The 26,568-nt window shown below is 41.2% G+C and overlaps 1 protein-coding gene across 1 annotated transcript in view; it reads left to right on the forward strand.

Moving 5' to 3' along the window:
* The window catches only part of fgfrl1a (fibroblast growth factor receptor like 1a), a 65,895-nt gene that overhangs the window by 32,829 nt on the left and 6,498 nt on the right, over positions 1-26,568 (forward strand). Inside the window, exons 3-4 of the mRNA XM_054597445.1 lie at positions 20,100-20,177; positions 24,023-24,331. Of these exons, the coding sequence (XP_054453420.1) occupies positions 20,100-20,177; positions 24,023-24,331 (387 nt within the window). The remainder of the gene's footprint in view (positions 1-20,099; positions 20,178-24,022; positions 24,332-26,568) is intronic.

Raw genomic sequence — 26,568 nt, forward strand, 5'->3', positions numbered from 1 at the left:
GGGCATCAACCAATCCTCTCAAGGAGACACTCACTGCTCTTAGAGGGCGGCTTAAGGGAGATGTGTCGTTCACCCCCTCACGCAACAACAAACACCCTCCACCCGCCCAAAACCCCACCCCACCTACAACTGAAAGGAATCCTTCGCATCCTTCGCTGCATAACTCCCGGTCCCTCACACGCAATGACAACGACTCTGCATTCTCACAGCAGAGGGGTTAACCTCTCGAAAAACCTCACACCACACACACACACGCAATGCAATAATGATTGGGAGGAGGAAGAGGTGGAGTAGGGAGGAAAGAGGAGAGGAGAAGAGGGATTAAGAAAAGAGGAGGGAGAGGCAGGGATCACAGCAGATGGAGGAACACCAATCACTGAGAGGAATAGGTAAATAAACAGATATATCAAGACTTTAAGGCCAATATAATTTATTCGAGAGATGAATGCATTTCTAATTTACCATATATTGATCATTGATTGATTTTTTAAACGTAAACAAACAAAGGCAAGCAGAAGTTCTGATAAATATCTCTTTATTGTGGGTATTACTGTAGATAATTGTGACCAAGAATAATACTAAGCAGGATATTTTACCGTTGAAAAACAGCTAGATAGATAGACAGACAGATAAATGAATGGATGAGGAGAAAAAGAGTAAGAAAGACTCCGAAAATAAAGGAGGGAAGGAGGGAACGGAGTGTGAATGGGTGTCGTTATTCATGTCTGATCAGAGCAGTTAGCAGGGGAGCTGTGTACTTCTGAATAGACAGCTTAGTGGCCATTATGTGGTCTGGAGGATTTGTCCTGTTCACCATTGTTACCCTCAGGAGGTAGCGACCCACACACACACACACACACACACACACACACACACACAGACACACTACCGCAGACACACGTACACACGAACACACCCTCTCTTCCTATTTCTTACTTTGATTTTCTTTCATTTCACACTTTATTGCTGTATGTCTCCATCGCATACAAAGACAGATGCACCCAGATGCTTAAACACAGAAAGATACGCACACAAACACAGACACACACGCTGGGCCAACCCCCCCCCCCCCCCCACACACACACACACACACACACACACACACACACACCCTGTAACTCGGTCTATTGACAGACCTGCTTGTTTCTCTGAAGGAGTCTTTTCTCATTAGGGCTGGGATTTTGTCGCTGGCCCTGCAGGCTCCATTGTTCAACTCCAGAGCGGGTTATTAGGCCCCCCCCCGCTGAATAGACCTGAGAGGAGTGGAGAGCCTGCGAAGGGCAGAACAGGGTCTGGCAATTAGCAAAGACATGTTTGAGGAGAGGAGGGAGAGGAAAAAGAATGGAGGAATCAAGGAGAAAGAGAGCGGACCTGCGCTACAAAAAGGCTTCTTTTGAAGTTTTAGAAACTTTTGTCCTCTTTTTTTGGTGCTTCGCCGTTGCGCCGTCATCAAAGCCAAAGACTGGTTCTTCAACACGCAACATCCCTCCTCCTCTTCCCTCTCTCTACCCATTTTCTTTTCTCTCCTCTCTCGTTCGTTACTCTTCTCCCCGAGAATGCATTTGTGCCGGCGCTGAAAAGCCCTGTATCTTCTGCAGCCGCTTTGATGTCTTAATGACCACGTGAAGAGCGAATTACGCTCAGAGATTCCCCTCCTTCACTCTCCTTTTGTCGCTCTTCAGATTCCAGCAGACACATCTGGCTTTTTCCAATCCCAGCTCACTGACAACAAACAAGCAGGCAGGATGCAGCGGGGCAAAAAAAAACACGCTCGCATTCAGAGGGGCTGAAAAAAAGCAGCAGGCATGGAAAAACTTGTTCCACTTATCAAAAGGTTTATCAAAGTTTGCGCTATGTATCCCAGAGCCAGTGATTTATCTGGATTTGATAAAGCCTTTTTGCCTTTATTCAGTTATTTCTTGTCATGTGATTATAGAAGGCGGGTAGACTAAACTGTTGTTTTTTTTCAAAACCATATCTCAGCTCCAGGAAGTTTGATAAAGATGCCTTTATCAGTGGTATTTTTTAAACATTTAACATAGCTGAGGTGAAAAAGGCAGACAAAAAACATACTGATTACAGAAAATGACTGCTGACTGAAATGTCAAATGAAATTATGTGTAATTTGAAACAGACAATGTCACTGTAAAACAAGTAAATGAGCTCTAACAGACTGGTTTTGTTCAGAGCCATCAGGTGTGTGTGTCTGCAAGTGCCTACTTGTATAATGTCGCTGCATTCCGCTGCGTTATATTTCACATAAAAGCATGCAATATGTTTTCGCTGTGTTCTCTGGATAAGGTGTGTGTGTGTGTGTGTGTGTGTGTGTGTGTGTGTGTGTGTGTGTGTGTGTGTGTGTGTGTGTGTGTGTGTGTGTGTGTGTGTGTGTGTGTGTTTTCCCCCCATGGTTCTTAGACAAACACAGCGATGGTTCTGCGGCGCCTCTGCTATCAGCCTGGAGTTTGATCAGTGTGACAGCATGCTGAAAACTGATACACTCAAGCACACACACACACACACACACACACACACCCACACACACACACACACACACACACACACACACACACACACACACACACACACACACATTCTCTGTCTGTGGCCATGAACACAATCTCTTCTCTACATTCCTCTGTTCTGACTCTATACTGCATTTGTACACATGCATATATATATACGTATAGTATGTATACTAAATGTTAAAGTTTAAGGATCTGTTTTGTTTTGTTCTACTTTTATGTCAAAATTTCTGAATATTCATTTAATTCTGTTCCATTCCTTTTTGGCTCATTCTGTATTGATCAAATTCAATTTAACGGCTTTTAAATTATTTTAAACTCCAGCGGTTTCAAGCTATTACAAGACTATCCAAATTCCATTCAAAGCTAACATCCTTAGACAATTTCTCTGTGTGCAAGCATTTTTTCGATGGTCGTTCTTGGCGCTTCATGCCAACAATGGTCCGATTTGATCCGCCGTGACGAGCCGAGGGTGTCATTTTCGGTACTCAGCAGTAACTTTATTTGGCCCCGAAGACCAAAACCCTCCCAACAAGTGAAAACAGAAGTAAGGAGAAAGGAAGGGAGAGGGGAGGATGTGTAGATGCTGTCAGACATGTTGTTAAACGATGAGAACAAGCCGCAGAGTTAAGCTGCTGTCAGCTCACGCAGACCCTTTTCCTCCTGTTTCACTACTCCTGGTTTCCTGCATTTATCCATCTAAGACTCTGAATTTGTGGTAACTTAAATGCCACTGTGTCACAATAGAAATATAGCATTGTTTTTATTGTAAAAAGTGTGCTCTCTTACGTGTGCAATCCGGATTTGAAAGAAGCTGAAAGGGCGTGGAATTCCCTCGACCTGTAGATGACCTCGGGTTGAAGAGATTTTTATATGACGGCAGCGATGTTTGTTGAGTATTTACACGAGGACACTTCTAAAAAACATCGACATACTGCAGACAATTTCCTGATGCACCATGTTACTTAGTTTTAACAACTTTCAGAGTCTAAACTTGGATCAGGCATGTATGACTACAAGACTAAACACATGTAATCATCTGCCCTGCTGAGAGGTTCTCTAGACAAACACTGACTATTGGAGGTGACTAAGTGGCAAGAGAGCATCCCACTGGGTGCAGATGAAAAAGTTGCATTATTATTAATCCACAAACAGCTCTGAGCAACACAAATGAGAGATGAACAAAGCAGGCATCAAGGTGATTCATGTTGAAACGTCGCCCGGCGGCGCATCATGATGAGCAGGTTAGTTTTACATTGTTGTAAATAGTTGTTCTTCAAAGACAGCCTGTCAGCATGTAGCCTCACACAGCGGAGAGTGCCAACATCTTTGAAGTTAGAGCAGAAAACCGCACATTCTCAACACGTACTCTAAAACCAGACACGTGAGCATGTAAACACTCGTTGGTACATTAGTGAGCACGCATGCAGATCCATGCAGAAACAATCATACATGTGCAAAGCCAACGAGCTCATGCACACATCGGTGGACACACTTGAGAGGTCCAGTAGTTTGTCTTTGAAGTGTGACTTGTTTTAAGGCCTCCCCGACATTCCAGCAGGGATCACAGTTTAAATGCCACTGATCATTTAAAATGTGTAGATTATTTTCCTGGGAATAACTTCATCAGGGGGCTTCAAGAGAAGCTGTCATGTCTACTGAAATATATAATGTAAAGTCAGTGAATCTGATTTCTGTCATGCTTAAAAGTCATCATATTAGCAGCATTTTTTTTCTCCGCGGCTTAAAATGTATTCACTTTATTACCAGTCAGTACATGTAAAAGTATAGAACGCAGTACTTTTTTTTAAGAGCAAAAATAAATGAAACTTGGATATTGGCTTGTATTTTTTTATTTGTTGCCATATTTAGAACTGCAAATACCTGAAATACCTATAAAAGCAGAATCTGTCCGAACGTATATAAAGTAGTAAACGTCAAATGCTTTGTATCAAGTTTTATTTATTTGTTGTTTTATAGTTAATAGATAGTCGTGGTTTAACGGTTGAGTCATCAGATGAGAAAGGAATCTGGCTGTAGATGAAATTAAATAACAGATAGGTGGAAGAGAAAAGTGAAGTAGGTGAGATTTGAGAAGGAGAGCTTGTCAAGTTTGTAGGAAACAAAAATTAGAAAGGTTGTTTTTCGGTTTTCTCCACTTCCCTCAGCGGTTGTGATCGCACCTCCGGCCCGGGTAGTGAAAATGAATTCAGGGATGTAAGATGTGAAAGAGGTCAAATGGGGAGAAAAACTACTAAAGTACTAATGAGTAGATATTTAACTGGAGTATAATATGACTGGAGTATAATATGTATACTGATACAGGGAAGAGCAGGGTGGGCGATGAGAGAATGATTTAGAGTTCAAAGTCCCGAGCCGCGGCCGGCGGTGTGCGTTTCAAAGGCGGCGCGTGGCGATGGATGTGAGAGATTCGTTAATTCAGCAAAGTAAAGGGTCGCCTTGATGTTTACTAGAGTTACACAGGCAGCAGCTGGACGAGTGCACGTAATCACATATACATGAATTCACACACACACAGGCACCAAAACAGTACACACACAGTCATGTGAACTTAGATGCTAAAGATGTCTTCTATTTCAGGCAGATACACAAGCAGATGCAGGCAGATGCACTGATACAGACTCAATAATACACATAGCATTCATGTGTTCACATGCTCATTCACAAACACACACTTAAAGGGAAAATTAACCACCTTTTGTGTGAATGTCCAATCAGTGCTGATGGTAAATGTAGTCAATTGATGCAATAAATGACTGCGTACCTGATAGACCCAGCAAGCTGCAGTCATTTGACCTGACAGTGACGTAGTTGGATGCAAGGAAGAACTACAAGCTACTTCTGCTTGTATTCTAGTCGCCCTTGTGCTGAAGAAGACGCTTAAAAACAGAACTTCCTCGTTTTCTGTGCTTGCACACAATGCATCCTAGTACGTGTAGGCAATGCCAGCACAGCCCCACAAGCAGGAGAAGTCGTCTTTTTCACTCTAAATAGCACACACTGAGGAGCTTATTGCTCCTCCACATCAAAGGTCGCAGATTTTTCATTCAATAACATAGAAACATGTACATAAGAAAGAATAAAAGTAAATCTAAACCCATAAACATTAACAAGAAAACATACTTTCTGCACATATACATGCACTTGCATTAAGGAACAAAGACTCATATATATACAACTGTTGCTTTTTATTTTTGAATATACACAATAATTGTCTTGTTTTAAAAGCAACAGGCCAGTTTCGCAATATTATACGGGGCCTCGAGCACTTTAGTTAAAAAGCTTTTTAACCGTCCATGCTTTACAGTTTCTGCCTCCTGTTGTGCAGTAGACACACATGGGAGAGGCTACACTTTGCTTATTGGGACATCATCTATTTTTGGGGTATGACGATCTTTTTTATAAGCAAGGATGGTTTGAGGTTGGAGCAAATTGCTAAATATATCTGACCTGGTGGCTGTTAAACAGATCGTGCACCTTCTGCATCCCCTTCAGGACATAACACACACGGCTGGTTGAGAATTCTTTGTTTTATACTCTAAAGGAGCGGTTCCCAAATGTTTGGGTTTTAGTAGGGAGGTAGCTCTGTGCTCTATGTTTCTAAGAATGCCTTGCAAAATCTCAGAGACAGAAGATATTGATTTGCATCAAGCATTTGTGTGTTGTTCCTTTTTAATGTGTTATCATGAAACTGACATAAGTTGACATAAATACTCGTGTTTGTTTAGGGTCTAAACAAAGGTTTTTCAGGAAGAAAATCTGGAGAGTTACTTAAGGCTGTAACCGCAGGATAAAATCAGATAAAAAATGCAACATATGTTGGTTTTAAGGTATTTTATTATTGTTTTAGGGAACATTGTATGATGCACAAATGGAGGAGGTGTGCGTAGGAGAGTTGAGGTCTTGCAGAAGAAGGTTTGTGAATGAGTTGGTGACTTCAATCTGCGTAACCTACTTAAACTGTATGTTGTCACACACACTGTTTCCTCTCCTGTGATCTCAGAGCCCTCCTGTGAGCGGTGGACATGAAGTAATTCAGTAATTCCACTGAATCATTTCTGTCCTGGACTGGATCTCCTCCGTCATGTTAGCCTGCTGAGGCGGAGGGTCAAGGTTTTTTAGGGCTGCAGCTGTGTGTTTGCCAGATTCCTGCGTGGCGTATGTGTCGTCTCCATTGAAGGCAAATCCAAGTCTGTGTTCCACACTTGACCCTGCTGCTCCATCGCTGAAGTGTGAACAGTGATGTAAAACAGCTACGTGAACAAGCACACACGATGCACATACATGGATTAATTCACTGTCACAGAAACACACACACACACACACATGGAAAGAGAAAAGAAAGACAAAAAGAATGAAAGAGGAGGAACGCAAGAAGTCAACTTTTATTCCGTTGCTTAGAAAAACTGAATGAAATTGTCCAGATGCTTTTGTTGTACAAACACACACACGTTATTTTAACACGCACACACACACAGAAAACTTGATCCCTAACTGTATGTTTTCAGAACTCATAAACCTCATCACCGTGTGACGTTTATGAGCGAGTGTGTGGAACCACTTGTGCCTCGTGTCTGTATGTTATTTCACCGCTCTGTTGATATTCTCCGCTCTGACACAGTCCATGTTCAGCGTTGGAAGCGGCCGAGGTGCTTCGTGTATGTTCTCACTGTTGGTTTTCTCCACATTTTTCATGTCATAACCAAACCCAGGCCTTGTTGTAAACCCAAACCCGACCGCCAAGGGTAAATGGCCCGTGCCTGGCCACAGCGTCTGAAAATATACCAGAGCTATATCTAGGATTAACTCTGCCGGAAAAATGGATCTGGGCTTATTAACGCCCCATAAAAAACGTGGCATGTTAATCACATATTGTGTATTTGGACAATTTCAGATGGAGATTGATTGGGGCAGGATTTGTGTTTTGTCAGCTGGAAGCGACACAGATGTTTCCAGCAGCTTAAGTAGAGTTTGATTGCTCCGAATCTGTAATCTATCTAAACGAATAAAGGTTAGTCTCTTCTGCCATCACTAGCTAAAAAACAAGCTAAACTTACTATCCAGGTTGGAAGTCAGGAAGTGGCGTTTGTAGTTTTAAAACAGTGGAAAAAGTACTTGGAAATAAAACACAAAAAATTCAGTGAGAGTGATTAAGATTTACAAAATATGAGATACCATTAAATAGAATTAGATCAAAGTTATTGCACAATTGAATTAGTACAGTAACTGGAAAACTTACAGAAGTATAGACTTACTAATTATGGACTATATATATTTGCAAGAACAAAAGTATCACTAGTGCAAGGGCTTTCTCACATCTGGGTGGCTGAGATATGATCCACACAAACTTTGTGCCAGTGCGGATCATGCACACCACAAGTAAACCAATTTGTTTGATAGATATAGCAGATGTTGAGTTGACATTTCCTAAAAAACTGCTTATTGCATTGTTCATCCTGCTTCAGTGTGAATAATACTTACAAGGAAATGCTAAATATAGTTTGATTTAACAAAGAAAAGGACAGTCAGAAGTGTAAAGTGGCACAATATGCTACAGCTGTAACGAAGATCTATAAAAAGTTGCAGTGGCGAGGGGTCTGGAACTATTTTCAGCCTGTAGGGGTGGTAGATTTTCCTTCTTGGAACAGACTTTTATTGCCAGCGGTTGTAGCCAGAACCCTGCTCCGTGGCTTAAATGAGTTACCTGGAAGCATTAGCTTATTGAGGATTTAGTCAAGAGGAACTTTGGGGGCTTTGCTGTTCTCACTTAGACTACTTACTGCCTGACCTTCATCTGAAGCCAGCTGCACTCTCCAGAAAGAAAATTTAACAGTTACATTGTTGAAGAGTGAAACACAAGAACACCAGATGTTTTGAGCTGTGATCATGTTAATATTTACTACTTTTGATATAAAACTGCTGGTTTTATCCACAAGGACACTGTGTGCATGTTGTTTGTGGCTTCCTGATCGAACGCATGAGGAGTCGCCTGCTGTTCATCTTCAGCTGAACAAAAGGGTAAGCACACAAGAGTACCATCGTTTTGTCCGGATTCAGATCAACTTTATTATCTCACCCAGTGGGTTGCATTTGGTCCAGAGCTCCAGACATGAGTCCACAATAAAACCAATAAAATCAAAAGCATACTATACAAAATAACCCCTCAACATACTCGTAAAAAACATATTTGATCAAGTCTTTGCGGTCAGCTATTTGTCCCGCCCCTCCTGCACTTTCATTGGACCGCTGGGTAAAAAGTGACAGTGACTCAGCGTTTTTCAACTCTCTGCGACCAGAAAAAACACCAAAAGTACATCGTCACACTGCTGACGTTTGTAGCAGAGCATACACTGGCCTCAGGAAAAAGAACTTTGGTGTAGACTGACAAAAAGATTAGCATATATGCTTAAGTTAACTTGTATCCACTGTTTTTTATTAAAAATAAAGACAGGAATTGGAGGATTACTTGGAACACAGTAGTGAAACAACCTATACTGGCTTCATTAAACATTTTTAAGTAAAACTTAATTGTAACTTGTAGGTTTTTCCTTCGAAGGGCAAATATTTGACGATGGTAAGGACATTTTTTTATAGATAAGAGTTAAAGGAGCACCTTGTTGGCCCAATGGTTACAGCCCATGTCATATAATAAGTCCTTGGAACATTTTTTTGATCCCCCATTCCACGTTGTCCTCTGTCAAGAGAGGTTACTTATCACCATATTGTCCCAATCTGGTCTTGGACTTACAGATATTTTTTGTCCATTTCATGTTATTATTTTTGTCACACACACTAGAAAGGTGAAAATATGCGTCATTAGACCTTGAAGCACACATGGAAAACCAAGCTTCAAAGGAAGCCGCTGCAAGAGTTGGGGAGAATTTTGTGGTGAGCACAGAATCAGTGGTTTGATGGGTCAATGAAGCAATTGGCCCAATCTGTTTCACTCTCTGTCTTTTCTCCTGCTTTAAGATGGGAGCTGTTCCCAATAGATCTGAGCCTTCCTGTATGCTTAGACTCAAAACTTCTTGAATGAGTGACTGATAGCTGCACAGAGAGACTCAGACATGCTGCTAACTGGTTGTGAGACACAGCCAAGGCCAAAGTGAAGGTAATAGGCCTGACACTAACCAAACACACACACACACACACACACACACACACACACACACACACACACACACACACACACACACACACACACACACTGAAGGTTAACCCAAGAGTGGAAGGCAGCACCTCTGCATCCTCAAAGTATGACACTCCCTTATGTTTTCCTTTAAATGTGTGTATATGTGAGTGGAAATAGCTTTTTTCATACGGTCACCCTCCTCCCTCATGCAGCCACTCATACCTCACACACACGCACACACACACACAAACACAGGTGGCTGTAATTAGTGTGTTGGGCCCATTCATGGCACAAGATCAAACTGCGGTCCGCTCAGCTTCAGGAAATATAGAGCTCTGCTTAGAGTTAGACACACACACACACACACACACACACACACACACACACACACACACACACACACACCGAGCTACATATTCATGCACCTTCACTGTTTGATTCTCTTGTTCTCTCTCTCTCTAACATGATATACTGGCATACAAAAGGTTTGCCCTGAAAATGTTTTTGTTTAGTCTGCAACTGAGACTGAGCTCTGTTTGATTTCACTGTAGAAGTCAGTGTTTACTTCTGCAGCGAGAGAATACAGAAGGTGGAGAGCGAGAGGGATTATGGGTCAGATAAGGCTGAAATGTTCAACATCTCCAATCTGACTTTTAGAATATACACCATTGTTTTTTTGCTGCAGCGGTAAGCAGAACTTGCACAGCCGATCCAGCTGGGCACAAGGTTATAAAAGCAGTAATAATCCTGCTGGAGGAAAAGCTTGTAGCTCTGAGTAGTCAGCTCTTCATACTGTCGACCAGGCATGTTTCCCTGTGAGCCGCCCTGTTTCACCTCAGACAAGACTGGAAGTATTTAAAGACAAAAGACTGGACCATTTTATTTTGAAATAATTCATGGTTTTACCATCTGATTGACCCACAATTATCATTGTTTTCTTTGACAATTAAGGTCTCGGTCAGATTTTTTACCTCGGTGAAGACCTCAATGGACAAACCATGCCTCACAAAATACTTGGGAGCTTGTGATCTACCTCTATTTCTATTTCATGCTGCTTTAGTCCTCAACCTGTACCAAACCAGGGTTGGAGATGACACAAAGTGCATCATTGGAGCTAGAGGAGCTACCACATACTCCATCCATCCACTGCCCTGTCATTTTCAGCAGTTGTTGAAGTCACGTCTTCATAAAAGTAGGAAAAAAAGAAATGTCCATCCAGTATAATATATGCTGTCTGTTTGGGATTGAACAATTAGTTTTGATTGATTTCAGTAGTTGTGGTTGATCAGCTGTAGATATTAGCCTTTTTCACAGACGTTATGTTTCTGGGGTATTTGTCTTGTTAACTGTTGTCAATAAAATGTGGTGGAACGTCTGTCCATGGCTCGAGGAGGAACTACTTTGAATCCAAGGACTTCCATTCACGCTGGTCAGCAATTCAAACATTTTTTTATTTTTTTGTAGCCCCTAAACTGCAGGGGATTGTACCATGACTTCATGCTTTAGTGCTTCTTGTGCAATCCTGCCTCGGCTGTCAGGCCTTGGAACAAACTCACATTCTGTCAGACCAGCAGAAAGCTTAACAGTCTCTCTCATTGAAACTGTATTCAGTTGTGAGTAAAACATTACATATGTTATTCCACTTCAAGTTTAAGGACTGATATGAATCAATGAGGGAATATTTTTGGATCCAAAACTTAAACTGGCAACAATATCAAGTTCAAAGACTTCACAGCAAGTGTGCTAGGGATCAAAATTGTGAGCCACAGTTACATGTCCCTCATGACAAAAGCTGTGAAAAGGCATATTTTATTGATTTATTAAATATTGCATTTAGCATCTTTAAGTGACAACACCTGAATGTGCAGTTCAATACATTATACAAAGCTGAGGATTCAGCCATACGAACCTCCAACACCTCTTTCTCTCTTTCTTTAGCTCTTTACCCATGTAGTTACACACACACACACACACACACACACACACACACACACACACACACACACACACACACACACACGCACACACGCACACACACACACATCCTGAGCCTCCTTAAACCAACCTCCACTCTGAAACTCTTGCCAACAAACAAAATCAACCACATACGAAGAGAACTATATGAAATAGTTTCTGTGTAAATGTGCGTGCCTATGTTAGTACATCTATGTGCGTGTGTGTTCGTGATTGGCTCACACAACTAGGTTTGTACCAAATAGGTCAGAAAGCTGGAAGCAACTAGGGCCGAACGTTGACGTGTGTTCATCATACCTCAGAGGGCCCGGGCCGAGAATTGCAAGACGTGTAATCGCATTTGTAAATAGCGTCGTAAAGTTGATCTCGTAAAAAAGTTTTGTTGTTGTCTTGGCCTGATCCGAGGGGGCCGATGGAGCGGGCCAATAGTTAGAGCAGAAAACCCTCTCAAGTGTTGGTGTGTGTGTGTCAACATGTGTATGAGGATGATGACGACTAATGGCAATGACATCAAATGTTCCAGAAACATTTCAGAGCAAAAGATATTCGTTTAAATTTGTAATGTGTGTACGTGTGTGTGATTTATTAAACGTTGAAATGTCATCGCCTCAAACACACGTCACCCTTGTGATGACTTCCCACTAAATACTCCGGGGCATACAAACACACACACACACACACAAGCTGTTAATCTGTCATGTAAGCCCGTGTTGTCGCTCGTAGAGAGTAGCTGTTAACTATAGTGTACGATTGTCTGTTCTGCGGTTACAGTTAATAAATCTTTCTCCGCACTGTCGCCCTTTTTCTCTCCATCTCTCTCTCCGTCTTTTCATCTCTCTCCTGGTGCCTCTTGACCTCCTCTAAAAGTCAGTCAGTTCCCGTCTCGTTATCTCTCTTTCTCCGTCGCAGCCCCTTTCAATGTCTCTGTCTCATGCTGTTAATGGAGGACTGTGTAGCAGCCCAAGTTATAATGATTTCCATAAGGAAGGCTATACGACCTCTCCGCAGGCAAGAGTGTAAATCACAGTGACATGAGTGTGTGTGTGTGTGTGTGTGTGTGTGTGTGTGTGTGTGTGTGTGTGTGTGTGTGTGTGTGTGTGTGTGTGTGTGTGTGTGTGTGTGTGTGTGTGTGTGTGCAATGGGTCTGTAGTACATGTGTGCAGACGTGGACGCTTGTGTGCACTAACACACATCTTAATGTCTTCTCTTGAGAATATGACAACTTTAAGCGTAGACACTATCACTTTTTCCTCCGGATCGTGTGTCAGAAGAATGGATTGATAAATATTTTTTGGCATCTTTAATTTGTGAGATGGCTTTAGAAAAGAGAGAGGGATTCTTATGAACAAGAAAAAAATGCCAAACAATTTCCCTGTGAGCGGCGACAGAGTTAAAATCACAATAATATTAAAGTTTTCAACGAATGAATATTTTCATTATCAATAAATGCTCAGGTCCAAGACAAAGACATGAAATATTGTTAAAAGGAAATATTATTATTAATGTAATTAATGTATCTTTTTCTTTAAATAATTGATGAATCACTTAGTCTGTGAAATATCAAAATGTGTTGAAATATGCTGATCCATCAATGATACAGTGATATAAAACACAGAGAACTTCCAAACTTTGGACATTTTTGCTTGATAAATGATCAAAATTGTTGTTGATTCATTCCGTTAGTCAGCTTATCAATTAATCATCTCATAATTAAAGCCATTAATAACATTATCCTTAAGCACAATAGATCTTAAACCCGAAAATAGTAGTTTGAGAAAACAATCCTGACTCACAGTTTTTTGTTCCTGAGCTTTCGGCTGCAACATAGTCTTTATCAGGTAGGAACTTGCTCAGTTGTCATGGAGATTGATCTGTTGACATTTGAGCTCAGCACATTAGTTGTTTTGGTTTCACCTGAGCAACACATAAAGGACTTTTCATCTTAAGATCAAACGCTATGATAAAGGAGCAACATCCATCTCTTGAAGAAGATTGTTTGATAAGATTGAAAGCTCAGAGAAAACATTTATTTGACCTTGAGTGTGTTTTGTTTATTGCAAATATTATCCTTAGTGTTAATGAATGTTCTGTGTTATGACCCTGAACCTTTTGTGGCTGATTCACTAAAATATCATCACCAAAACCTTTTATTTATTAATTTATTCTTTAAATTCATGTCTTCACTGTTCTGTCTGTCCGTGGTGGTTTGGCTCGTTCCTAAGTACATTAAACACTTACTGTCCGCGCAGGATAACATGAGCTGCTAATTGCATATGAAACACGACCCGCGCTGCAGACAGAAACTTTCCACAGAACAACTAAAGTTTTTACATTTTGGATCTGGAGCCACAACGTGTAAATCTAACCATTTATTACAACGGCACTGTGTGTAATGTTGTAACTTGCGGCGACCGAATTCAAAAGAACGTTCCTAAAAATGACTGTGGCCGGAGAGAAAAGTATGTTTGGAACGTGAGGTCTAAATTCAAAATGTCAGATAAACACACATACACACATACTTTTTAACCAAAAACAAAATCCCTACTCTGAGCAAAATGTCAAATCTCTTGTTTTATTCCTATAACAGCAATAAAGGGCTTACAACATAAGATACACGTGGTTTCATGGTTTCCAGAGTACCATTGAACTGATGGAGTTATAATGACAGTGTGTGTTTTAGAAGCGGGTCAGAGCACCGACAGACCAACAAACTGCTGAAGGACGAATGGTGTTTACCCTGCTGGTTGTTACAGTAGAGCAGGAAGATGGATCATTGCTAAACTGGATTGAAGGATGGGGTTCTCAAATTCCTCCGTCTGACGTCCAAAAACAACATTTATCATTTTATCTGCTCTTCTAAAATAGTAATCCAATAATCTCTGTGGTACCACAGACAAAGGTCACTTGTTAAACAGATTAAGAGTTCCTCAGACATCTTACATTTCCTTCTCTTGTGTCTCATTGTTTAAAGTTAAAGTTAATTTCGTTTGTGTTTTCAGTCATAGCGACTATCACTGCCCAAAATAAACAGAAAATATTAAGTGCATCACCTGCTGTTGACTAAACTAAACAATCTTCCTCAGGAAAGATTTATGCAGCCACTGAAACCTTTCATGTATAAGTAAATAAACATTGTTTTAGGGAAAGCATTTCCTTTTTTTACTATGTATTTATTATTATTTAGAAACCCTTCTTGCATGATGGTCCTTATTTACATAGAAAAAAATGCAAAATTGTTGTTGTTTTTTGTAAATTAAAACAGAAATGTACAGTGTTACAGATTGGTGTAATTCCTGCTCTTAAAGTGAAAGTAATATGGATGAGACGTCGTTAAAGTGTTCAGAATTTTTTTTTAACATCTATTTCTTTCTAATTCTTACCGCTTATACTGATGAAGATTACGTAAGACAATCAAAAGCTTAGAATATGATCGAAAGCTTCAGCTACTTGATGGACCTTGTGATGGGACTGTTTTTTTTAAACTGCTGGTTTCAGGGTCAAGAATGAACCTCAATGAAAGAATAAAGTTTACTCTACAATAACTTGTTTGAAACATGTCTCATTTAGGGAGTTTATCAGGTTATTTAGAGACAAATTGAAATCCATGTGAAGACTGAAGAGTATTGTATGGTATTTCTGATCAGTAACACACCATGCAGTTGGGTTAAACTTCAACTTTTGGTCAAAACTGCAAACCGCTGCAATATTTAAAAGCAAGCTGTTGCTGCTGGATCAAAAATAAACCCTCCTAGGATCCAGGTTTAACTGAACAATGCCTCTTCTTCCACAGTTATGTAAAAAGTGTTCACTTGCGGTTGCTCCTGTCTAAATTATGAAGTGAAACATCAAGTCTGGATGGAGTGTGAGGTAAGCTGTGCCCGTGTGAGGCCTGAAACTGTGACCGTGGTCAGTTTTTAGGGGACTAGCGGCGGTTTACTCGAGTTTTGTCAGATACACAAACTCAGCATCGGGCTGGTTTTGGCCCTGATGCTGCAACAAGCAGCCTTAACACATGAACACACTGAGGCTCTGTCCACATATCCAGTGTCTCTATATTAAAACCTGGAAGGACATGACCCTTTAGGAAAACACTGGCCCCCTGGACACACACACACACACACACACACACACACACACACACACACACTGGACTGTCGGGACTCATATTTCTGAGCTCGCTCATGTCCAATTGCTGCCTTTTCTCGGCAGACCTAAATGTAAATACAAGGAGGGGTTATTCAAACACACTCAGTCACACAGGGGAACCCCGCCAGTGAAAGTGTGAAATGTAGCACACTGTTGAACCATCCCCCCAGTAGATGAAAAAGAGAGAGAGGAATGAAAAGAAACAAAGAAGGAAAGAGGCAGAAAATGAAATGGAAATGGAAAGCACGGTTGTGAGGAGAGAGTGAGTGAAGGTTGGAATGAGAGAAATGAAGAGAAAACAAAACTCATGAGTGAGAAAAGAAGTGAAGTATGTGAGATATGTTTTAAACCCTGTGCTTGCAAAATTGAGAAAAAGAAAGTCTTTATACTTTAATAACACCATGTCCCAGAACTTGGCGGTAGGTAGAGCAGGTCGTCCATTAATCGGCTCCTCCAGTCAGCATGTCAAAGTGTCCCAAGATACCGAAATCCCAAACTGTCCCCGATGGACGTTCCATCTTTGTGTGTGTGAATGAGCATTAGTTTACATCCTGATGAACGGTGGCACCTTTAATGGCAGCCTCTTCCATCAGTGTATGAATGTGTGTGAATGAGGGAATGATGTCGTGTAAAGCGCTTTGAGTTGTCCGAAGTCTAGAAAGGCGCTATTTAAATGCAGGCCTATTTACCATTTACCATAACTGCAAATTGTGGACTTTGGGGGGTGGACATTTGGTGTTTTCACATAAATATAGATATCCTCTGACATCTTGTGCAATACAACTTGAAAGAGATACAAGACAAGAAGAACATTAATCAGAAACATCTGGTCCAAAAGCTCATGGTAAGAGTTTTTTTGGCCCTGATCCCGATCCAAGTCTTTTAATATTGGTTACCTGCAGACCGATGAGTCCGATGCAAAATGATTAGATATGTATTATTGGCTTTATATGAATGAACGATAAAGTGGGAGGATGTGACTCCTGAAACTGATGCGATGTGATAAGCTACAGAGGAGACTTTAAGTCGTCGTGAAACAGTGTGTGAGTGGTGCTTCTTCCCGCACAAACAATCTCTGGTATAAAGCCTAAACATGAGAAGCAGCTACCTGAATGTTTCGTCCACTGCTCTTTGCTGACGGTAGTTGGCGTCAGAGTTTAGGGAATCTGTGTAGCCTCAGTGTCTAAACTCAGAGACACTCATCGGTGCGGCCAAATACGTTTTTCACATTCCCACACTTAATTTTTCACTCGCATTGGAACCAAATGCTGACCTTTAGAGTCCGGCTGTGGTAAAGACAAAGCAGCACTGCAACACTAGCAGGCTGAGGTGGACAAAACACAGCACAGTGAAGAACTATTTAGACTTTAGTTTAGCCAATATCCATAAAATATGCCAGGATCAGCCCTGACACTGATTCTTGGGATCGACTCAGGACTTTGTTTGAGTATATAGCTGCCATTATCTTATCAGTTAATGACACTGTGAAAACGCTTGCTTATATACTTGCCGTCATGTATTCATGTCTTTGTGTTCATGTGTGTTTGTGTGTGTGTGTGTGTGTGTGTGTGTGTGTGTGTGTGTGTGTGTGTGTGTGTGTGTGTGTGTGTGTGTGTGTGTGTGTGTGTGTGTGTGTGTGTGTGTGTGTATTAGTTGTTGTAATCACCAGCCAAAGTATCTGGCCGAACATTTCAAGGTGGAACGTGATCAGAAGAAAACATTTTGTTTATTAAAAACAGCTGAAGCAGAGAATGAATATGTTTTCTGCTCTGTGTGTGTTCAGCTTGAACATAACAGTGAAAAATGAAGTCCACCCCCCATATTTGCACTCGTATAACAGAACCAAAAAAAAAGGTGTAAACCTGACTCTGCTGGCAGAAACTGTTTCTGAAGCCAGGATGTCTAACATGCTGACAGACTTGTGATTTGCAGGTTTTGAAAGATACTGTTACAGTTTTACTCTCTAGAAGACCAGACGGCTCTTAAAGAACAGACTGTGGATAGGTAGATATTTATGATTATCAGGATTATCAAGACCTTTATCTTTAAGTCATGTGTGAAGTGATAATGGAGGAGTCAGCTGTGTTAAAAGTCAGAAAAGTTAGTGGATTTTCAGTTTTTTGGTTTCTGATGTGTCTCTGCATTAATAAATCACAATATACAGCTGCCGTACATGTATATGTGTTTTTACTTTTAGAAATAACTTTGATGCACCGCTGCACTGTACGGACAGTGGAAGCGGTCCAGCCCCCCCTCCGTGAGCGGGTCTGTAGGAGGTCTGCCAAGGAAGGTTTACAGGCTCGCACCAGGCCTGGGGGAGGGTCCGCTAGCTGTTAAGAGTGCTAAACCATGTTCCCCTCTTTAGATCAGACCCCCATGCCGCTAGGCTTCAAACGCGCTGCCCTTTTTCTCAGAACACGCCGTGCATGCGGCAGGAGGGAGGGATGGAGGAGCGAGGTGCTACGGGAATACTGCCACCTCAAGTTACCACTTAGTTAAATAACGCACGCACCCGCACATGCACTGACACACCCATGCAGGAATTCATATCACACTCACGCTCATGGGGCTCTGCAACACGCGGCCTGCCTGTGTGCTATTAATACCAGCCCCGAGGAAGCAGGTCATGCCTCCTATTTGCATTTCAAATGCGTCTTTCGCTCCATCATCCAAATAGTGATGCTTTAAGACATTTGGCGCTGCATTAAACTTGGAACTTTCAGGTGGTCTTCTAAAATGTGCTCGCAGATCCGTATTTGTACGAGCACGCAAGATGAACATATTCGTTTACAATTACGCACTCTCACGTGTTTACTGCAGGTGGTCCGAGGCTGTTTGATTCTCGTTTTTCTTTCTTTCCGTAACCACCATCAGGTTTTCGGTTGAAGTTTCACGTTCAAGCCAAGTTACCTAATCCCTCTCCTCCCCCCCCTCACGTATTTTGACATACCTCATATTCCTCTGTATCGACCCTCCTTCCTACCTCCCTGTTAAAGGGCCCCTCGGATACATTGGTTCCATCTTGAAGCTCTCTGTAGCGTGAAGGTTCAGACAGATGTTTGTATCTTTTTGATAATCAATTTGGGAAGACATGCTGAGAGAGGGAAACAGATACTCCAGTATGAGAGTGAGTGCAATGTGATATCGTGGAATATGATAAAAGCACATACAGTATGAAGGTATGAAAGAGAGAATTTCATCTTTTTCTGAAAGGTAGTTTGGGGAAAACATTTTAAAAGTCCACATTTAAGAAGTTTAGGGCACAAATATATGATCGTGCTTTCTCAATGGCATGGAGTCAGGAATTAGTCATTTTAGAGTAAAGGGTAGTCATGTAGGGGGACATGTAGCATTCATTTCACAGCTTCCATCACCAGTGAGCTGCTGTAGCAACAAGTCTCTAGCAGAGTGACACTAGAGGACAGACATGTCATGTTATATGTCATTTGGTTTTATGGTTTGACAAGAAATTTGAAATGAACGTTGGGGAGTTGCAGGCTGAGTGCTGCTGGCTGGGAAGTAAGTTTTTTTTAAAGCCAGAAGAGACTTTTTTCCTGTCTGTTGTAACACCTCAGTCTCAGCTTTCCACCAGATTTGACCTGCAAACCAGATGACGGTCTGTGTACTGAAGTGTTGTTATTATTAAATATCTTTGACTTTAAGTGAAGAGGACAGTGAGCGTGTATTTTTTGGCCTGATGTTTGAAGGAACCGATCCACCAGTGTTATCAACACGCTTTTCAGACCATTATGTTTTGCTACTTTTTACCTAAAAAAAAACCAGTGTATTCTTAATATTTTCAAATGTTAAAGTGGTAACAGGGATGCTGCTGAATTCTACCTCCCTAAATGGTAACAACCTGCATCTAATTTAAGAGAGCAGACCAATCTTTCACTGAAATCTTGAATTTATGTGTGTACGAACAAACCATCACACATCATGACCCCATGCTGAAACAGCTGCATCTTATGAAAAAGCTGTCGGACGTTGATAGAAGACAGACAAAATCCTCCTCCAAAATAATTCATCCTAACTCCCATACAGTCCATGTCTTTGTAGCACATAGGCCCAGCTCAGCCTGGTGCACAAGATTGATCTTTATTTTACTGGAGCAACAAGTGGGTGTAGAAATCATGACTTCACCAAGACAATTCAGCGCTGACTTGAACGTACAAATTCATATTTATATTTGTGTTATAGTTGGAGTTTGCTGCATCAAGTCTCTTTGTCTAATATATAACTCATGATCAACTATTCACAAGTTGTCAGTCCACTAACGATGCCTTCCCTCTCTCCCTCTCCAGATGACTCCAGTTCAAGAGGTGGAGCAGCGATGGCCAATGGTGACTCTGAACACGCCCCAGAGCTGGCTGGGAAACTGGGTAAGCCCTCCCAACTTCTCTCATCTCATCACTGCAGGCATATAAACATTTGAAAATGAGAAGGAGGCCTAGAAGGGACACTTAAGATAGCGGGGAGTGTGTAACATTTTAAAAAGTACAGTAGCAGATTGTGCAATAAACACCTAGCACGCTGTTGGAGGAGGAAAGGTGGAGCCCACACACAGACACACATCAGGGTGTTTGTTTGCTCTGATAATTGGCTCTGACAGCGTGGAGAGCAGTCTATTTGCGTGAGGTGTGATTTGGTGGGACACATTCCTTCCCTCCTTCCTCCCCCAAGTCTCACTGGTCACCCTGCCATGTAACACACAACCAAACGCACACACTCACTGCTCCACCATAGGCAGCGTTCAAACCAACTTTAGCTCCCTTATTTATTTGAATGAGGCCTCTCCGGCGATGCAGCGTTGTAACACAACGTCATCTTAAAATGCTGCATGGCCAATCAGATAGATAACATAACGTGAACAGTGTATTTTTACTGTTTACCGTGTGATTGATGTCTCAGTGATATTGTTCTAGAGTTTTAAAATCCTGCGTTTCATACAGTTTTGCAGCGTTCAGGTGTTTGATAAGCCTTTAAACACATTAAGCTGTTAATCTAACTGGACATCCCAGATAGTATTTGATCAATACATTTACTGATAAATCTCACAAACTTTGTACAAACTTTGGGAGAGAAATTGACTAAACATATATTCCAAAATGACAGAGTGAGATAAGTCAATACCAGATATCAAATCTGTGAGTTATTTGTGGAGCTTCAACCTGGAGCAAGTAAGCCTAGCTTAGCAAAAGAAAAGGTGTGTCTAAAAAATAGCCGTAATTTCTTGTAAAACTACAAACTGTCTGTTTTTAACACTTTACAAGTCAAACAATATATATTCTAATTATTAAGCTTTAAAGGTGTTGTCAGGTGTATTTTTTAAAAGTTGGAGGGAACCAGGCTAGCTGTTCTGCCCCACTTCCAGTCTTTATGCTAAGCTAGGCTAACTCCCTCTAACTACCATACTGCAGATGTTGAAAGTGGTATCAATATTCTCATCTAACTCTCAGAAAAAAAATGTGTAAAGATAAATGTAATCCTAATACTAATGTTAACACTCAACCCAATCTTAACTAATCCTGTCAAAATTAACATCAATTACTTCATTTAGCAAAAACCCTGAGGCTCTCTCTCTCTCTCCCTCACACACTCTCCCTCTCTCTCTCTCCCTCACACACGCTCTCTGATCAAAGGCGGTCGGTCGGAGGGTCAGCAGTATTTTTACACTGTGAAGTGTGGCGTTGAAGTGGCCCCTGAGACCCAGAACAAGCCTGCCCTTTCGCCCGTTCTGGCTCTCACCTTCTCGCCTCTTCCCCTCTCTCTATCGCCGCTCTCTCAGTTCGCCCGCTCCCTGTGTTTTGCTTTCATTCCACCTCTTCGTGTGCCCTCTCTCTCTCTCTCCTTTACTTTTTTATTGTTTTAACTCCATATGTCCTTCTCTTTGTTCTCAATTTCTTCGCCGTCACTCCAGTTTTATTCGTCTCTTTTCAGTCAGTCCGTGCGAGCTAACCTTAATTTGAACTTCTCTCCTTCTCTTTCCATCTGTTTTCTCCTTAACTTCTGTTTGATTTGGTTCAGCTTTGACGGTACGAATCAGTTCATTTCAGTTGCACTTTGCTTTATTTTGTTCCTTCTCCGGTCTCATCTTTAGCCAATAGAGTTCAGCTGCACTTTGTTTTGGCTCTTCGCTCCTCTTCTCAATTATTTTCAGCCATTTAGTTGAATTTGTGTAATCATCAAAGAAACATCCAGCTTTCTGTTACATATAATGACTGAGTCTGGTCACAGTTCAGCAGTAGTAGTTTGGGGGGCATGTTTGTTCTGTCATCGTCTCATGCTTCCTGCCGGTCTGAAGAGAACTGTATTCCACTGAGAAATGTAGCCGTGGTGAAATCTCCATGTCACATAACTCTCCCCTTTGTTTGTTTACCCAGAGTTAGAATAATAACTGTGTCTAAAGAAAAGAGGCGCAACTGCAGTAGTTTCAGGGAGATTTATCGCCCCAGTTGATGGCTATCTGCTGTGACCAGAACATGAGGGCTGTAAAATCAAGCGCTCCTGTGAATGATTTCCTCTCCTCCCCCCCTACTGGATAGTTTTTTTTTTCCCTCTTTGATCTGCGTTCACTGCTCACTGATTGTTGTGTTTTTAAAGAGAGATGTATGTGTATGAATAGATTAGGGCCCTCTAAGTCAATTAGTCGACTAATCGGTCATCTGTAGTCATTTTTTATGCTTTTTTTTTCATGTTGAAAGACTTATTTCCAAGATTTAGAGTGGTGCTTTTGTGTGATTGTTTGTTGAAAACTCTGTGGATTAAATCAACTAATCAATAAGTCGACAAATCATATGAGTGTTTATCGAACAACAGTTTCTTTGGCCGAGGACAGCCCGAGATTAGATGGGATTTGGTTTGGAGGATGTATCTTTGAATGGCGGGATGGGGTTAAGTCATGCAACTACATGGAGGTTTGTGGATGTTTGAATAGGTGTATGTGGTTAACTGTCCATTTAATGTTTTGTGAGGAAGGATTTGCATGAATGAAAGGGATGTTTGGTGAGATGCTAAGTCTCTGTCTGGGCTTTTTTATGACTTGTGCACAGATGTGTATTCATGACCGGATATTTACAGTGACTTTACAAAAGCTGTCTAGTTGGGTTTTACGGCGGGATCTTATGGATGCGTGATTTGAAGCCACATTTGTGGAAGTACAACCCTGAGGCGAGAGGTGCTGGATCCATGTAAAATAAGGAATCTGGTGTGTGTGTGTATGTGTGTTTGTGTGTGTAGGTTCCTGGTCATGTGAGTAAGTCTTTTGTGTCAGGGAGAAAAGGAAGTGATTTAAACATTTTCCTTAAGCAAACAATTAGGTTTATTACAGCAAATTAGGGTGTATATACCAAGAGGCACGCTGCCATATGTTGTTACAGCACAACATGGAATTCTTGGCTCTGCCTGTCACGATGACCTCAGCCTGTCTGACGCCCCTTACATGCAAACAAGATCTGTGTGATTATAGAGAGTTTCTAACAGCTCCTGGAGAATGCACAGTGCTCCATCCTGACATCTTGAGTAAATGTATAAATCATAACCAAACAGTAACTAGCGTATACTTCTTTCATTCTTCTTTAAAAGAGATACTAAAACAATGCCTTATCTACTACTGCTTGCCCAAATAGGTAGAAGAATGGAGGTCGACAGAGGGTAAGCTGTAGGGCTTAAGGAATAAAATACAAAGAAAGATATATATCATAGTAACATGCCTCAGCATGCTAATAATGGTTTTTTTTTCATCTAATAGCAAAAATCTCTACTTCTTCTTAAGGTCTTAAGAGCCGATAAAAACAGTATCTCATGTGGCTTCAAACGTCTCTGAACCCAGCCTTTGTGCAGTGACCTCTTCAGATAACGTGACTATGATCGCTCTTAACGTCTCATAAAAGTCTCATAAAAAACTCTTTGATGAGTTCCACGATCTTTTCCACTCTTCCCCCTGGTTTGAAGAACAGAACACACCTTGTAAATATAAAACTGCTTTGTGAACCGTTTATCTACACTTATACCTTCTTTGGTTCTCTCCTTTCCTTTTGTTCCCATCTGTAGCTGACTGAGAGCGTGAGAGAGAGAGTTTTGTGTGATAATTATTTTTTTACATTTTATGTTTTATTCAGAGTACACTAACATGCATATTCCACAGGCAGCCAATGTCAGCACATCTTCTTTCCAATAGATCTCTTTATCTAACAACAGTTTCATTTCTCCCTCTCTCTACTCGCAGTGCGTCCGCGTTTCACCCAGCCGTCAAAGATGAGGAAGCGCGTCATCGCTCGCCCGGTGGGCAGCTCGGTGCGTCTGAAGTGTACAGCGAGCGGTAACCCTCGCCCCGACATCGTCTGGCTGAAGGACAGCCGGCCGCTGGAGGACGAGGACGCCGGAGCAGAGGGAGCGGGAGGAGAAGGAGAAGGGAAGAAGAAGAAGTGGACTCTGAGTCTGAAGAACCTGATGCCCAAGCACAGCGGGAAGTACACCTGCCATGTATCCAACAGAGCAGGAGAGATCAACGCCACCTACAAAGTGGAAGTCATACGTGAGTTACCATGCAACTATATGTTTTTTGGTCTTTGATAAAGATCGGTTGTAGCTTAATGGTTGGAAGAATCAGGCAAGTTGAAGCTTCCTGTCCCAACAGAGCATCACATATTAATGCCATCTCCAAAATCTGTCCAGATTTTTTATGTTGTCTCTCTCATCTAGCTCATGTTGAACTTCTTCTATTGATACAAAGAGGCCGAGGCTTTAGGGAAGTTTTCAAGCTACTCGTAGGCAAGCCTCAAACTATATATAATTGTCATAATCCTTTAATTTGTTTAATTAGTATACAATCAGAAATTGGTGAAAAGTTGTGCATCACAACCTTGACATTGGGGCAACATTGATACATTTCTTGTTTGTGCAACCAACAGTCCAAAACATATAAAACGCAGAAAAGCCGGAATTCTTCAAATTAAAACAGCTGGAAAGAACTAATATTTTGCCTGATGGTGCCACAATTGTTGACTATTTATTATCCATTGACTAATCCACTCATCAATTAAAAGTTTCAGCTCGACATTTAAGGGATTTAACATCCAAAACACGTTCCTGTACAAAAGTTAAAATTTATGTAAAAATATGGCTGCATGTGCTGATTTCATGTCGTGACACGTGAGAAAGCACATTTTTGGAGCTGTGGTAGGGGATATATGATACACCAGCAAGAATGTGTCACACAGAAAACAATAACACGCATTATGTTGTACACAGCGTGTGTTTTATTGTTTGACTGACTGGCTAAATAGTAGGGTTTGCAATGGGTTTCCATTCTGACTCACAATACAGTGATTATGTAGTATGTCTAAGATGATATTATAAATTACACCATAATTAACTTTTCAACTATACAAAATGATTTGCTGACAAAGGGTGATCCGTATTTGCATTAAATTTGAAAAGGACCTGAGTACAGATGTAAATCTTGTTTTAAGAGAGAAGAGTCATTCATTTGCAGATTTCACTTTAAACATTTAATATAGTAATATGTTCACCTACAGTCATCAGATTGCTGTTAGAGAGTTTATGGATCCATAAAGAGAAAAACTAAATTAAATTCTCCATTTTTTTTTGGTTTTTAATGCTATATCTAAGTCTTTTCGGTGTTGTGGTTGGTTTTAAAGCAGAGCCACAGTGTCCACATGCACCAGTGTGCTGATCTAATGAGTTGCACCGAGTATAGAAGTTCTAAATAGTTCTCACTTCAGTGGCATTTATTGATCACCGCCAGGCTTGTCAGCAAACACCAGTCAAGCGAGTGAGGAATGTTCAGCAGGTTTTCCAGTTTTTGGAGATCGAGCCAGCTGCAGTTTCTGCCTAAAAAAGGCTCTAAGTCTTTCTGTTGAGAGCTGAATGTGTGTTACGATGATTTGTGAGTGTTTTCTGATGTATTAGGTTGTGTTGGAAGGCTGCAAATGCTGTTTTGACGCTGGATGATTTAACGTTAAGCTGTTTGGTCCTGTTGAATTTGTGTGTGTGTGTGTGTGTGTGTGTGTGTGTGTGTGTGTGTGTGTGTGTGTGTGTGTGTGTGTGTGTGTGTGTGTGTGTGTGTGTGTGTGTGTGTGTGTGTGTGTGTGCACTGAACTGTACGTTACTGAATGTGATAGCTCTGTTGAGAGCCTCAGACCAGCTCCTCTCTTTTACTCCCCACATCTGTTGTACATTAAATTTCAGCTGTAGTCTTTCCTGAGAGACACTCACACATGCACACGCGCACACACACACACACACACACACACACACACACACACACACACACACACACACACACGCACACAGACAGAAAGAAAGTAAATCCAACTGCTGCTCGCGTATGTCAAGTGTGACATTTTCTCTATCAGTAGAGATTCACTCGGCTGTCAGTCATTCACAGCTGTTAGGAAGAAAACTTGAAAGAAAAAAGTAAAAACTAGTAAATCTCCCACAAAACATATAATCCATAAGTAGAGATACTAGAGTGTAGTACGCCAGGGAAATCCTGTAATTCCTAAATATGATAATTTGTCTAGCTGACGTGGGTTTGCACCTGCTTGACGAGCACTCGAAGCGTCCCTCTAGGATTCAAATAATTGAGATAGATGAAAGGCGTTTTACCCTTCACCATTTGGCATCCCTCCTGAGCATAACTTGGTTTTTTAAAATTTACTATTTAGTTGTTGGCTGAGTTCTGGCCTTGTTGTTTGCATGTTTGGTTTCTTTGCATTTCATTTCAGGCAGCCAGTTTACCAGATGTTT

Source organism: Anoplopoma fimbria, chromosome 4 (assembly GCF_027596085.1).
Source record: "Anoplopoma fimbria isolate UVic2021 breed Golden Eagle Sablefish chromosome 4, Afim_UVic_2022, whole genome shotgun sequence".
Taxonomy (NCBI): Eukaryota; Metazoa; Chordata; class Actinopteri; order Perciformes; family Anoplopomatidae; genus Anoplopoma; species Anoplopoma fimbria.